The 15,004-nt window shown below is 38.3% G+C and overlaps 1 protein-coding gene across 2 annotated transcripts in view; it reads right to left on the minus strand.

Moving 5' to 3' along the window:
* The window catches only part of TEPSIN (TEPSIN adaptor related protein complex 4 accessory protein), a 44,674-nt gene extending 30,148 nt beyond the window's left edge, over positions 1-14,526 (minus strand). The window contains exons 1-11 of one of the 2 annotated variants that reach the window (XM_053696298.1): positions 14,467-14,526; positions 13,680-13,752; positions 12,989-13,080; positions 12,821-12,914; positions 4,169-4,236; positions 3,973-4,051; positions 3,455-3,526; positions 2,495-2,695; positions 1,835-2,012; positions 766-879; positions 249-327 (exon numbers count right to left, since the gene is read on the minus strand). In XM_053696298.1, the coding sequence (XP_053552273.1) occupies positions 249-327; positions 766-879; positions 1,835-2,012; positions 2,495-2,695; positions 3,455-3,526; positions 3,973-4,051; positions 4,169-4,236; positions 12,821-12,914; positions 12,989-13,080; positions 13,680-13,752; positions 14,467-14,502 (1,086 nt within the window). In that variant the 5' untranslated portion in view covers positions 14,503-14,526. The remainder of the gene's footprint in view (positions 1-248; positions 328-765; positions 880-1,834; positions 2,013-2,494; positions 2,696-3,454; positions 3,527-3,972; positions 4,052-4,168; positions 4,237-12,820; positions 12,915-12,988; positions 13,081-13,679; positions 13,753-14,466) is intronic. The other variant, XM_053696299.1, reaches the window with a different exon arrangement.
* Positions 14,527-15,004: the final 478 nt, after the last annotated feature.

A 15,004-nucleotide genomic window follows, 5' to 3' on the forward strand; every position in this document is an offset into this window, starting at 1 on the left:
TAGAATAAAAATGTGTAACATAAAGAGTAAGATGGTAACCCAGGGCTCTAGCATCTGTGCAAGATTACAAAGGCCGTCTGACCTCATAGGTAGAGTCCTAAGTAGAAGTCACAATAAGTTCAGAGCACCATCATTAGTGTAACATAGCTAGCTGGTCTCAGCATCTACTGTATGTAGTGAAGTGTAGCCTAACACCAGAGTCTCAGGGTAAAGAGAGGTGGGGCACTACAATCAGTTTAGGGACTTACCATCTTTATACAAGAATCCTCATTCATGAGAGAGTAGTTTAACATTTCAAACACCACTTCACAGTTAAGCACTGAACATCTAGATGGAAAAAGGAAAATGAGAAATATATATTATACAGAATTTCCCTTCACAGTGAGAGACAAATTACCCTTAAAAATTCCAGTATCAGTAATGCTTGTTTAATATTTTAAGTATTTCACAATCAAAAATACTAACTTAATGCTATCTCATATTTGCTCTTTAGATAGATCAGAGCTTATCAAATCTCTAGAACAAGGGATCCATGGCTCCTAGAAGTTTCCTTCATGCTCTTAATATGCTGCATATAAACTAATTAGATCCTTGTCTGGCACTGAAAAGTGTGTGATTGGCTCCTTAATATTCCGGCTAGCTACTAAGTTTACTATAAGTTTATCAAACACTTTATGATTCACATTTCAACTTTTTGTGCTTTTAAGAACAGATTGGGAAGTAAACAGAATCTCTTACATATCACTTCACCACTTCACCACTCACCCTCTAACAAAATGCTGCACTTCCTCTCGTGTGAGAAACACCCGGCATCCTCTTGTCACAGCCCATACCAGCTGCGCCTCCTGCTGGCAGTCTCCAGGATGAGTGGATTCTACCCTATGTGGGAGAATAGGAAAAGTAACATTAGATTACTGCAAACTGGTTTTATTTTAGTATAAAAAATATCTAGTTACAGGAGAAAATACTAGTGAATTAACACTTTAATCCCATGCGTTTGGCTAGATAACATTCCAGTCTTAGGGCTGATGATCTACAACTCACTGGCATGGAGAGAAATCTTGCAAAAAGTTTGTTTTTTTAGCATTATATTGTAATGTAGGTGTCTCTCCTTCACACCCAGAGCCCTGCATACCAAGATAAAAAGCTCTCAAGCTAAAATTTGCCTTTCTATATTTCTTTGAGTTACCTCACAGTACTTACGAGATTACTTAGATAATCTCGCCAAAGCGGAGAGCTTTAGATCATCTTATCTTAACTGGTTAAAGTGCATCATGTAAACCACTGACCCAGCTACATGCTACACAATGATTTAGTGATCAGTGCAGGATTTCTTTTACATCTGTACCTGATTGGCCACAGCAAAAGAGAAACCCTAAACACTCTATTTGATTTGTAACGCATGTGTCCAAAGATTGCAAAACAATGAACATCTTGCTAATGAAAAGAAAGATTAAAATATTTTTAAAACATTTTTTATCTAAGCAGCTTTTTGGCATTGCACCATTTAAGTTAGGCTATAAGCTATGTAATATATAAATACTCACACACACATAACTTCACGGAAGTGAGTACAATGTTATCTATGTGGCACATATGAACTAGCACTGTCTAGATGTGAAAAACTGTCCAAATGCATTGGGATAAGAGGCAACCTTCATGGGCTTAGAAATTAGCATATGAGCCTACCTAGGTTTAGCTTTCAACAAAGAATACCAAGAAAATAAAGCAAATTTGATCATAAAAGGAAAATTGGAAAGTTGTTTAAAATGTCATGCCCTATCTTAATAATATAAGTTTAATTTTGACTAGACTGTCCCTTTAAGGGTTTTACCTTTCTGTCATGTCAGAGTTCTCTCTATTGGTGCTCCGTGATTGGCCATCACTGCCAGATTTGCTAGCAGCATCAGAACATCGGCTGTGGGTGGACTTATCCTGAGAAGAATCATGGGAGCTGTGTCCACTGTCACTCTCATCCCATCCTCCCCCAGGCACTCCAGAATGGTGACTGACTGTGAGAGGAAGGAAAAGAAAAAAAAAGTGTCAAATAGATATTTTCCACAGTCTCTTCTATTTTAACCCAAAAACACAAAAGACCAAGAGAGTAGATGAAAAAAAAAAAAGTAGAGACTTGCCCTGCTGGTCGTTATCCTCTATAGCAGTGTTTGTCAACTCCAGTCATTAGGGTGCACCAACAGGCCAGATTTTCATGATATCTGTACTAGAGTAAAGGTGAAATAATCAGTTCATCAGTAACGATGGTTACTAACTTGATTATTTCACCTGTGCTCTAGTTCAGATATCCTAAAAATCTGACCTGTTGGTGTGCCCTGAGGACTGGAGTTGAAAAACACATTGCTCTATATACTATAAAGCAAATCAATGAGGGAGCCGTGTCATGTACAGGGAAGAGAAGGGGGTCACAATATTTACATGTTAAATTAGGTATCTAAGTAGATTTGTTCTGCATAGATTCTGAAAGTGCTGTGCTCACCTCGCACACTCTGTGCAGAGTCATGCAGAAGTTTCCCTGTGTGATGACGGTTATCACTGGAAGGTATGGTCACTGGTCTGTATGTGTCCACCACCTCATCTCTGCGGCAGGTAGAAAGTGACGCAGCTCCAGGCAAGACAGCATGAGTCACTGCTGCTGCAGCTCGCTGTATTCCATTAAGAAATGTTTCCCCTGAAGTCCCTAAAAAACAAATGAGTAAAAGTCTTCATCTGCTGCTTATCTTTTGTCTCAGATCTATATTTTTTCCTAACAATAAATACAGAGTTTCACCTGATTAACAAAAATAGTTAATGGAAGTGAACCGAGTAAAACTTGCACAAGGTCAACCAATTTTTGAAGCAGAGAGATGTCTTGAGCACTGCTTATTTATGGCTGGTCTTAAAGGGCTCTAATAAATATTATTTTACAGGGACTGTCCAGTGTTAAAGACTCTGGGGCTATACAACTAAGCAAGACTGCAACAAGGTCTCATTATGTGTCCATCTCAGCATTCTGAGCACAAATACATATCCTATAAAGTGTAGGTTCAGGCTAGCTTGTGTTTTGTCCCTTTAATATGTCCTCATACATAGTAGCAAATATTAAAAGGAAATTAGTAGACTGAACAGGGAGCAAAACAAGTTATCTAAATGACAGGAACAGACACTGTGGAAAAGATCACTTGGAAAAACAGACACTGAAAAGAGAACATGAACTATAAAGGGATCAGATGTTAAGAAATAAGCACAGTCTTTGCAAATGGTTTACCTATCTGAGTAGTGGGGGTTCAGCTAAATCCAGTTCCCCACTTCAAATGTGTGAGTGATCTACAACAAGCGAAGAGGGCAATGGAGTAAGAATGATGAATAAGTGTGATATAGACAAAGACAAGGAAGTAATTATGGTATGGGGTTAAAGGGTTACAAGGCAGAAGAGGGAGCAAGAGACATTAAGACATACCCACAATGCTACCTTCTTGTGTGTATCCAAAGCCTTGAAGAGCCTGAGGGTGGGTGGCCTGAGATCCCATTCCTATAGGTGAAAGAAAGCAGGATAGGTAGGGAGTTCCAGAACTATATATTAAGATGGTATAAGCCGCATGCTTATAGGAAGGCAGAACATACAAAACACCACGGGCAGATACAGATTAATTCTATGGCTTCCATGGAGGGAATGATACCCTACTGAGGTTAACATATTCATGAATCAACCCATATACTGTACAAGATGAGTAAAACAAACAGACCAGTCAGACAAAAACATGGTAGTCTTGGTTTACATATTTGTGAAATATACTACTTTCATACAGTAAGCCAATAGTTGATAAATGTAAATGAAACTCCAGAATACTGTGCAGCAAGCCACACATTGTCAAGGACCAGAGAAGGAATTTATATATTGGTATAGGCAGAACAATCCACAATGTTAGGAGCCAGAAATGATATATAAGAATCTGTGGCAGTGTAGCTATGTATTACCTGTCTGTGATCTTTCTTTTGATAATACCAACGGTGTAGTTTGGGAGGTGGTGTCTGAGAACAAGCTCCCCAACAGATCCTAGGAGTAAAGGGTGAGAACAAATATGTCACTACATTATTTTCTAGTACTCCTTTAGAAACTGCTGTGATATTATAACTGTATGGCCAAATAATGTGCGGTTCTTTGCACTCTTACCTTTGCTGTAGCTCGTATCTTCTGGTACAAACCGCTATCGTGTATAGGATCAAAAGGCCCATTGACATCTGTGAAGAGTACAAGAAGAATGTTTTACATCAACTTCCCAATTCCAGAATAAATAATTGCCTGCACAACTGTTTGGCAAAATTACCTACATACGAACTTTCCAACTTACGGACAGATTACGAGTGGAGTGCTATTTAATGCTCCTTCTCGAGTGTTAACTGCACAAGAAGTAAGCTTTTTACACTTGTCAGGTTGCGCTCGTATTATGAGTTAAAAGTAAACGGTTTTCACTTGCACGCTAAACCCGACGAGCGCAAAAATCCAAAGTTAGAATACTGCATACTCGTTCACTTATTCCACCATAGAAGTCTTCGGAGGAAAAGAAGTGGATAAAAAGCTAACAACCAACCCGTGCACAAAATCGATCGCATATTCTCATGTGCGCTAGCCCGACATGAAAATATTAATTTCTTTCATGTAATTAGCAAGAGTCCATGAGCTAGTGACGTATGGGATATACATTCCTACCAGGAGGGGCAAAGTTTCCCAAACCTCAAAATGCCTATAAATACACCCCTCACCACACCCACAAATCAGTTTTACAAACTTTGCCTCCTATGGAGGTGGTGAAGTAAGTTTGTGCTAGATTCTACGTTGATATGCGCTCCGCAGCAGGTTGGAGCCCGGTTTTCCTCTCAGCGTGCAGTGAATGTCAGAGGGATGTGAAGAGAGTATTGCCTATTTGAATTCAATGATCTCCTTCTACGGGGTCTATTTCATAGGTTCTCTGTTATCGGTCGTAGAGATTCATCTCTTACCTCCCTTTTCAGATCGACGATATACTCTTATATATACCATTACCTCTACTGATTCTCGTTTCAGTACTGGTTTGGCTTTCTACTACATGTAGATGAGTGTCCTGGGGTAAGTAAGTCTTATTTTCTGTGACACACTAAGCTATGGTTTGGCACTTTTATATAAAGTTCTAAATATATGTATTCAAACATTTATTTGCCTTGATTCAGGATGTTCAACATTCCTTATTTCAGACAGTCAGTTTCATATTTGGGAAAATGCATATGAATAAATCAATTTTTTTCTTACCTTAAAATTTGACTTTTTCCCTGTGGGCTGTTAGGCTAGCGGGGGCTGAAAATGCTTCATTTTATTGCGTCATTCTTGGCGCTGACTTTTTTGGCGCAAAAATTTTTTCTTTGTTTTCGGCGTCATACGTGTCGCCGGAAGTTGCGTCATTTTTGACGTTTTTTTGCGCCAAAAGTGTCAGCGTTCCGGATGTGGCGTCATTTTTGGCGCCAAAAGTATTTAGGCGCCAAATAATGTGGGCGTCTTTTTTGGCGCTAAAAAATATGGGCGTCACTATTGTCTCCACATTATTTAAGTCTCTTTGTTTATTGCTTCTGGTTGCTAGAAGCTTGTTCACTGGCATTTTTTTCCCATTCCTGAAACTGTCATTTAAGGAATTTGATCAATTTTGCTTTATATGTTGTTTTTTCTATTAAATATTGCAAGATGTCCCAGATTGACCCTGAGTCAGAAGATACTTCTGGGAAATCGCTGCCTAGTGCTGGATCTACCAAAGTTTAGTGTATTTGCTGTAAACTTGTGGTATCTGTTCCTCCAGCTGTTGTTTGTAATGAATGTCATGACAAACTTGTTAATGCAGATAATATTTCCTTTAGTAATGTTACATTACCTGTTGTTGTTCCATCAACATCTAATACTCAGAGTGTTCCTGTTAACATAAGAGATTTTGTTTCTAAATCCATTAAGAAGGCTATGTCTGTTATTCCTCCTTCTAGTAAACGTAAAAGGTCTTTTAAAACTTCTCATTTTTCAGATGAATTTTTAAATGAACATCATCATTCTGATTCTGATAATGATTCCTCTGGTTCAGAGGATTCTGTTTCAGAGGTTGATGTTGATAAATCTTCATATTTATTCAAAATGGAATTTATTCGTTCTTTACTTAAAGAAGTCTTAATTGCATTAGAAATAGAGGATTCTGGTCCTCTTGATACTAAATCTAAACGTTTAAATAAGGTTTTTAAATCTCCTGTAGTTATTCCAGAAGTTGTTCCTGTCCCTGATGCTATTTCTGAAGTAATTTCCAAGGAATGGAATAATTTGGGTAATTCATTTACTCCTTCTAAACGTTTTAAGCAATTATATCCTGTGCCATCTGACAGATTAGAGTTTTGGGACAAAATCCCTAAGGTTGATGGGGCTATCTCTACTCTTGCTAAACGTACTACTATTCCTACGGCAGATAGTACTTCCTTTAAGGATCCTTTAGATAGGAAAATTGAATCCTTTCTAAGAAAAGCTTACTTATGTTCAGGTAATCTTCTTAGACCTGCTATATCTTTAGCGGATGTTGCTGCACCTTCAACTTTTTGGTTAGAAGCTTTAGCACAACAAGTAACAGATCATAATTCTCATAGCATTGTTAATCTTCTTCAACATGCTAATAACTTTATTTGTGATGCCATCTTTGATATCATTAGGGTTGATGTCAGGTATATGTCTCTAGCCATTTTAGCTAGAAGAGCTTTATGGCTTAAAACTTGGAATGCTGATATGTCTTCTAAGTCAACTTTGCTTTCCCTTTCTTTCCAGGGTAATAAATTATTTGGTTCACAGTTGGATTCTATTATCTCAACTGTTACTGGAGGGAAAGGAGCTTTTTTACCACAGGATAAAAAATCTAAAGGTAAATTTAGGTCTAATAATCGTTTTCGTTCCTTTCGTCACAATAAGGAACAAAAGCCTGATCCTTCACCCACAGGAGCGGTATCAGTTTGGAAACCATCTCCAGTCTGGAATAAATCCAAGCCTTTTAGAAAACCAAAGCCAGCTCCAAAGTCCACATGAAGGTGCGGCCCTCATTCCAGCCCAGCTGGTAGGGGGCAGATTACGATTTTTCAAAGAAATTTGGATCAATTCAATTCACAATCTTTGGATTCAGAACATTGTTTCAAAGGGGTACAGAATTGGCTTCAAGATAAGGCCTCCTGCAAAAAGATTTTTTCTTTCCCGTGTCCCAGTAAATCCAGCGAAGGCTCAAGCATTTCTGAAATGTGTTTCAGATCTAGAGTTGGCTGGAGTAATTATGCCAGTTCCAGTTCTGGAACAGGGACTGGGGTTTTATTCAAATCTCTTCATTGTACCAAAGAAGGAGAATTCCTTCAGACCAGTTCTGGATTTAAAAATATTGAATCGTTATGTAAGGATACCAACATTCAAAATGGTAACTATAAGGACTATCCTGCCTTTTGTTCAGCAAGGGCATTATATGTCCACAATAGATTTACAGGATGCATATCTGCATATTCCGATTCATCCAGATCACTTTCAGTTTCTGAGATTCTCTTTCCTAGACAAGCATTACCAGTTTGTGGCTCTGCCGTTTGGCCTAGCAACAGCTCCAAGGATTTTTACAAAGGTTCTCGGTGCCCTTCTGTCTGTAATCAGAGAACAGGGTATTGTGGTATTTCCTTATTTGGATGATATCTTGGTACTTGCTCAGTCTTCACATTTAGCAAAATCTCATACGAATCGACTTGTATTGTTTCTTCAAGATCATGGTTGGAGTATCAATTACCGAAAAGTTCATGGATTCCTCAGACAAGGGTAACCTTTTTAGGTTTCCAGATAGATTCAGTGTCCATGACTCTGTCACTAACGGACAAGAGACGTCTAAAATTGATTTCAGCTTGTCGAAACCTTCAGTCTCAATCATTCCCTTCGGTAGCCTTATGCATGGAAATTCTAGGTCTTATGACTGCTGCATCGGATGCGATCCCCTTTGCTCGTTTTCACATGCGACCTCTTCAGCTCTGTATGCTGAACCAGTGGTGCAGGGATTACACAAAGATATCTCAATTGATATCTTTAAAACCGATTGTACGACACTCTCTGACGTGGTGGACAGATCACCATTGTTTAGTTCAGGGGGCTTCTTTTGTTCTTCCGACCTGGACTGTGATTTCAACTGATGCAAGTCTGACAGGTTGTGGAGCTGTTTGGGGGTCTCTGACAGCACAAGGGGTTTGGGAATCTCAGGAGGTGAGATTACCAATCAATATTTTGGAACCAGGTATAGACAATTGGGAAGCCGATTATCTCAGTCGCCAAACGTTACATCCGGGCGAACGGTCTCTTCACCCAGAGGTATTTCTTCAGATTGTTCAAAGGTGGGGACTTCCAGAAATAGATCTGATGGCTTCTCATCTAAACAAGAAACTTCCCAGGTATCTGTCCAGATCCAGGGATCCTCAGGCGGAAGCAGTGGATGCATTGTCACTTCCTTGGAAGTATTATCCTGCCTATATCTTTCCGCCTCTAGTTCTTCTTCCAAGAGTAATCTCCAAGATTCTGAAGGAATGCTCATTTGTTCTGCTGGTGGCTCCAGCATGGCCTCCTAGGTTTTGGTATGCGGATCTTGTCCGAATGGCCTCTTGTCAACTGTGGACTCTTCCGTTAAGACCAGACCTTCTGTCACAAGGTCCTTTTTTCCATCAGGATCTCAAATCCTTAAATTTGAAGGTATGGAGATTGAACGCTTGATTCTTAGTCAAAGAGGTTTCTCTGACTCTGTGATTAATACTATGTTACAGGCTCGTAAATCTGTATCTAGGAAGATATATTATCGAGTCTGGAAGACTTACATTTCTTGGTGTCTTTCTCATCATTTTTCCTGGCATTCTTTTAGAATTCCGAGAATTTTACAGTTTCTTCAGGATGGTTTGGATAAAGTTTTGTCTGCAAGTTCCTTGAAAGGACAAATCTCTGCTCTTTCTGTTCTTTTTCACAGAAAGATTGCTAATCTTCTGATATTCATTGTTTTGTACAAGCTTTGGTTCGTATAAAACCTGTTATTAAGTCAATTTCTCCTCCTTGGAGTTTGAATTTGGTTCTGGGGGCTCTTCAAGCTCCTCCGTTTGAACCTATGCATTCTCTGGATATTGAGTTGCTTTCTTGGAAGGTTTTGTTTCTTTTGGCCATCTCTTCTGCTAGAAGAGTTTCTGAATTATCTGCTCTTTCTTGTGAGTCTCCTTTTCTGATTTTTCATCAGGATAAGGCGGTGTTGCGAACTTCTTTTAAATTTTCTCCTAAGGTTGTGAATTCTAACAACATCAGTAGAGAAATTGTGGTTCCTTCATTGTGTCCTAATCCTAAGAATTCTAAGAAGAGATCATTGCATTCTTTGGATGTAGTTAGAGCTTTGAAATATTATGTTGAAGCTACTAAGAATTTCCGAAAGACTTCTAGTCTATTTGTTATCTTTTCCGGTTCTAGGAAAGGTCAGAAGGCCTCTGCCATTTCTTTGGCATCTTGGTTGAAATCTTTAATTCATCATGCTTATGTCGAGTCGGCTAAAACTCCGCCTCAAAGGATTACAGCTCATTCTACTAGGTCAGTTTCTACTTCCTGGGCGTTTAGGAATGAAGCTTCGGTTGATCAGATTTGCAAAGCAGCAACTTGGTCTTCTTTGCATGCTTTTACTAAATTCTACCATTTTGATGTGTTTTCTTCTTCTGAAGCAGTTTTTGGTAGAAAAGTACTTCAGGCAGCTGTTTCAGTTTGATTCTTCTGCTTATAATTTCAGTTTTTTTCATTATAAGATTTAAACTTTATTTTGGGTGTGGATTATTTTCAGCGGAATTGGCTGTCTTTATTTTATCCCTCCCTCTCTAGTGACTCTTGCGTGGAAGATCCACATCTTGGGTAGTCATTATCCCATACGTCACTAGCTCATGGACTCTTGCTAATTACATGAAAGAAAACATAATTTATGTAAGAACTTACCTGATAAATTAATTTCTTTCATATTAGCAAGAGTCCATGAGGCCCACCCTTTTTGTGGTGGTTATGATTTTTTTGTATAAAGCACAATTATTCCAATTCCTTATTTTTTTATGCTTTCGCACTTTTGTCTTATCACCCCACTTCTTGGCTATGCGTTAAACTGATTTGTGGGTGTGGTGAGGGGTGTATTTATAGGCATTTTGAGGTTTGGGAAACTTTGCCCCTCCTGGTAGGAATGTATATCCCATACGTCACTAGCTCATGGACTCTTGCTAATATGAAAGAAATGAATTTATCAGGTAAGTTCTTACATAAATTATGTTATTTCACATTTCAGTGTTCTTCACATAAAGAAGAATATGTTCTATTTATTCATAAATACATATTTATTTATCTGATGGTATTTTGGTACTATATATATATATATATATATATATATATATATATATATATATATATATATATATATATACCTAATATATAGATGATTTTATTTAGGTATAGATATATACAAATATATACTGTATAGGAATATCTTTTTATAAATATATAAAACATATTCTGCTATGTGCAGAACATTGGAAAGTGAAATATTTACCGTAAATACACAGTATAACACTTATATATATATATACACACACACACACACATAAATACACAGTGAGGGAAAAAAATATTTGATCCCCTGCTGATTTTGTACGTCTGCGCACTGACAAAGAAATGATCAGTCTATAATTTTATTTGAACAGTAAGAGACAGAATAACAACAAAAAATATAAAAAAAACACATTTCAAAGATGTTATAAATATATCTGCATTTTAATGAGTGAAATAAGTATTTGACCCCTTTGCAAAACATGACTTAGTACTTAGTGGCAAAACCCTTGTTGACAATCACAGAGGTCAAACGTTTCTTGTAGTTGGCCACCAGGTTTGCATAAATCTCAGGAGGGATTTTGTCCCACTCCTCTTTGCAGATCCTCTCAAAGTCATTAAGGTTTCGAGGCTGACGTTTGGCAACTCAAACCTTCAGCTCCCTCCACAGTTTTTCTATGGGATTAAGGTCTGGAGACTGGCTAGGCCACTCCAGGACCTTAATGTGCTTCTTCTTGAGTCACTCCTTTGTTGCCTTGGCCGTGTGTTTTGGGTCATTGTCATGCTGGAATACCCATCCACGACCCATTTTCAATGCCTTGGCTGAGGGAAGGAGGTTCTCACCTAAGATTTGACGGTACATGGCCCCATCCATCATCCCTTTGATGCAGTGAAGTTGTCCTGTGCCCTTAGCAGAAAAACACCCCAAAAGCATAATGTTTCCACCTCATGTTTGACGATGGGGATGGTGTTCTTGGGGGTCATAGGCAGCATTCCTCCTCCTCCAAACACTGCGAGTTGAGTTGATGCCAAAGAGCTCGATTTTGGTCTCATCTGACCACAACACTTTCACCCAGTTGTCCTCTGAATCATTCAGATGTTCATTGGCAAACTTCAGACGGGCCTGTACATGTGCTTTCTTGAGCAGGGGGATCTTGTGTGTGTTGCAAGATTTCAGTCCTTCATGGCGTAGTGTGTTACCAATTGTTTTCTTGGTGACTAGGGTCCCAGCTGCCTTGAGATCATTGACAAGATCCTCACGTGTAGTTCTGGGCTGATTTCTCAATGTTCTCATGATCACTGAAATGTTAGCGCTCCACTCGTAATCTGGCCCTTAGTGTTCTGTTTTGAATCTACAGACATTTATCTCAACAATAACTTCAATATTGAAAAGAAGATTCAACGGGCACTCAACAAAGATACTGAATCGAGAACCTGCTGTAAATATCACTCATGTGGCCACCTCAAATACAGGATGAGTCAGCCTGTGCCAATAAGCCTGAAGATGCATATGGAGTACCCATAGGAGTTCAAAATCTCACCGCAACAGAGAGAGCAATTTCATATAAAACCAGGCGCCTCATCAGGCTACTAACAAATGCTATTCAAGTCTTGCTATAACAAGCAATTGCTAAGAAAAGTACAGACGTCCATTGCAGAGGTCCTGCAATCAACAGGGGACACAAAATATACAAAATATTACCTTACCAACTAAACAACCTCATAATAAAGGGGTTTATCGCGAGTATTTATTGTGGTCGTTTGTGCGCAATTGAAGTTAACACTCATCGGGATAGCACGTCCTCAGAGCTCTGGTTAACTAAAAAGTGTCACAAAACACATCAAAAATACATTACAAAGAAGAGTTACACCAATATTAACACTAATACACATGAAAATGTCCACAACACAAATAGTATAAAAAATGTCTTTTTATTGACAAAAATGAGCAACGTTTCGTGACTGCCGTCACTTAATCATGCGATAGCATGATTAAGTGACAGCAGTCACGAAACGTTGCTCATATATATACACTGTATATAGGTGCACTGGAGCCCTTTGCAGTCAAGTAGATAAAAACATATTTATGCAATATTCATATTTAATAAAGTGTTATACTGTGTATTTAATGTAAATATTTCACATTCCAATGTTCTGCACATAGCAGAATATGAGAGAGAGTTGTGTGTATGTATGTGTGTGTGTATATATGTGTATATATATATATTGATAATAGGAGTAAATTTTAAAGTTGCATGCTCTATCTGAATCATGAAAGAAAAAGAAATGGGTTTAGTATCCCTTTAATATTGGCTTTTAGATTTGCTGTGAACATTGTTCTTAAACAAAACAATAATATATATATATATATATCTGGATACAAAACAGAAAGTGTATTCATATAGAAGGAAACATTATATTAAAAGCAGAGTAACATACCAGCAGCTTCTTGGATGAATGAAGCATTATGTCTGAGATGCTGAACAAATATGGGAGACCCATGTGAGCCTAAAGACAGGAATATCTTCAGAACCTGTAGATGAACTGTAGAGTTAGAACTTCACATCCTGCCCCCCCCCCTTGCTCTATAAACTCACAATAACCAACCTTTAGCTTCACGTGACAGGATTTGTTCTGCAGCCGATGCAGCAGATGTTCCAAGAGGCAGAGACAATTCCCAGGAGACTCATAAGAGATCTCTGAATTTAGGCTAAGGATGCAACACCATTGCCTTCTCCAGATAAAAACAAACAAACATATACAATCATTCTAATACAGAAAAATCAGGAATTACACAATTCCTTTTATACAAAAAAATATATATACTGTTATGTGGCTTTAAAGTCCATGTAACAGACCAATATTGGAGAACACAAGACCTGCTCCTACAATATATAACAGGTGCACTTTTTCTACTGCCACCAAATACAAATATACGAGAACATACAGCTAACACTTCTTCTTCTTGTGTAGACAAAAGGATATATTATTCTTAGCATGTCCGTGCTCACTAACTAAATACAAGGCACATAATTCACCTCCAGCAATGGTTAAAACATCATAACACTTACCCATAACCACAGCCAAATAAAAACTATACTCAACATTATGTGACTCCAGGTACAGAACAACTGAACATAGAACTGTAAGAGAAATGTGACTATCTTTTGTGTCTTCTATATACAGACAGGGCATTTATACAGCTCTCTAAACATATAATGGGAATTATGGTATTTGCATAAGAAGAAAAAAATGCATCTTCTTCTGTTTCAGTTTTTGTAAATGTTGAAAAGGATACTAGCAATCTCTTCATAGATATATCCAGGGCAGGGAGTGTCATCATCAGAGGTCCCTTTAAGCAGCAGTGGAAGCTGAGGAAACAAAATATTAGGATAACTGAAATGAAAGTATCCCAATGCACTGCATTTAGTAATACAATGGTTCACATCAATTAAACAGATATATATTTTCTTAATGATGATAAGCTATTTAGCCTGTGCATACCAGATATACATTTCCTAGATTCTCTTGGTATCCTTTGTTAAAAAAGCATACCTAGGTAGGCTGAGGAGCAGCACTGTACTATTGGGGGTGGCTGCTGATTGGTTCCACTTGCCATTGGCACACCCAATGTGTTCACCTAGCTGCCAATGTGGAGGATGCTCATTATTATTATTAATAATTTATATTGTATTATAGTTTTAATATATTTAGTATTATGTATTAGTGACATACAGAGCTCTTACTTTAACATTTGTCATTTTAGAATTGTGTGAGAGACATTACAGTACTAGCAGATCTTTTTAGATAATCGTACCTAAGTGGTGAGTTTATCTACACCCTAGTGTGACACAGTAATCTAAAAGACTGACACTCCCAGCCAAACAGTGAGTTACACTTCGTATGGAATCTAATAGAAAGATCCCACAAAATCTGTCAGTGCCTACTCCCCATCTGACAATCACACTAAATGACAGCCCTTCCCAGACCCTGGCATGTTGTAATATAGGCCATAACACGAAATAAATACACACTACCAAGTTACACGGAGCCCATTACAGTCCCCCTTGCCCCTATGTAAGTACCTGATGCAGGAATTTCAGTTTATCTAATACTGCCATCCTGATCTTCCAGCTGCTGCAGCGTCATTGACAGCCGGAACTCAAGCCCACCAATCAAATACAAGTTACGCCCCTGCTCACCAATCAATTTGACTTTCTCAGAATATCTGCAAATCGGCGCTACGCTCTTTTGACGTAGCGTCGATTTGCCAATGAATTTAATAGACTGCTGGCGGAAGTAGTTGTAGGTGATTAAATCATGGTGGTGCTTGTAAATACGATAGAGCTGATATCGTTATGAAGGCGAAGGTGACCCCTCATGTTTGGGGGAAAGTCGGGAGGCTTCCAGGGTTGTTGGCAGAGTGTGGAGCCCAGGTGAGGCCTACATGAGAAACGGTGTGATTTTTTTATTTTTTATCAGCAGCTAGTGAATCATTTTTTTCATAGTAAAGAGTTGAGTACAAAGTAAGTTTCCCAGTTTCAACAATTTGGAAAAGGTTTTTTTTTTTTTCTGCTTAAAGAAAAATCATTTTAGCGTTTAAATAGTGCTGCTTTTGCTTGC

The sequence above is a fragment of the Bombina bombina genome, chromosome 1 (genome assembly GCF_027579735.1).
Source record: "Bombina bombina isolate aBomBom1 chromosome 1, aBomBom1.pri, whole genome shotgun sequence".
Taxonomy (NCBI): domain Eukaryota; kingdom Metazoa; phylum Chordata; class Amphibia; order Anura; family Bombinatoridae; genus Bombina; species Bombina bombina.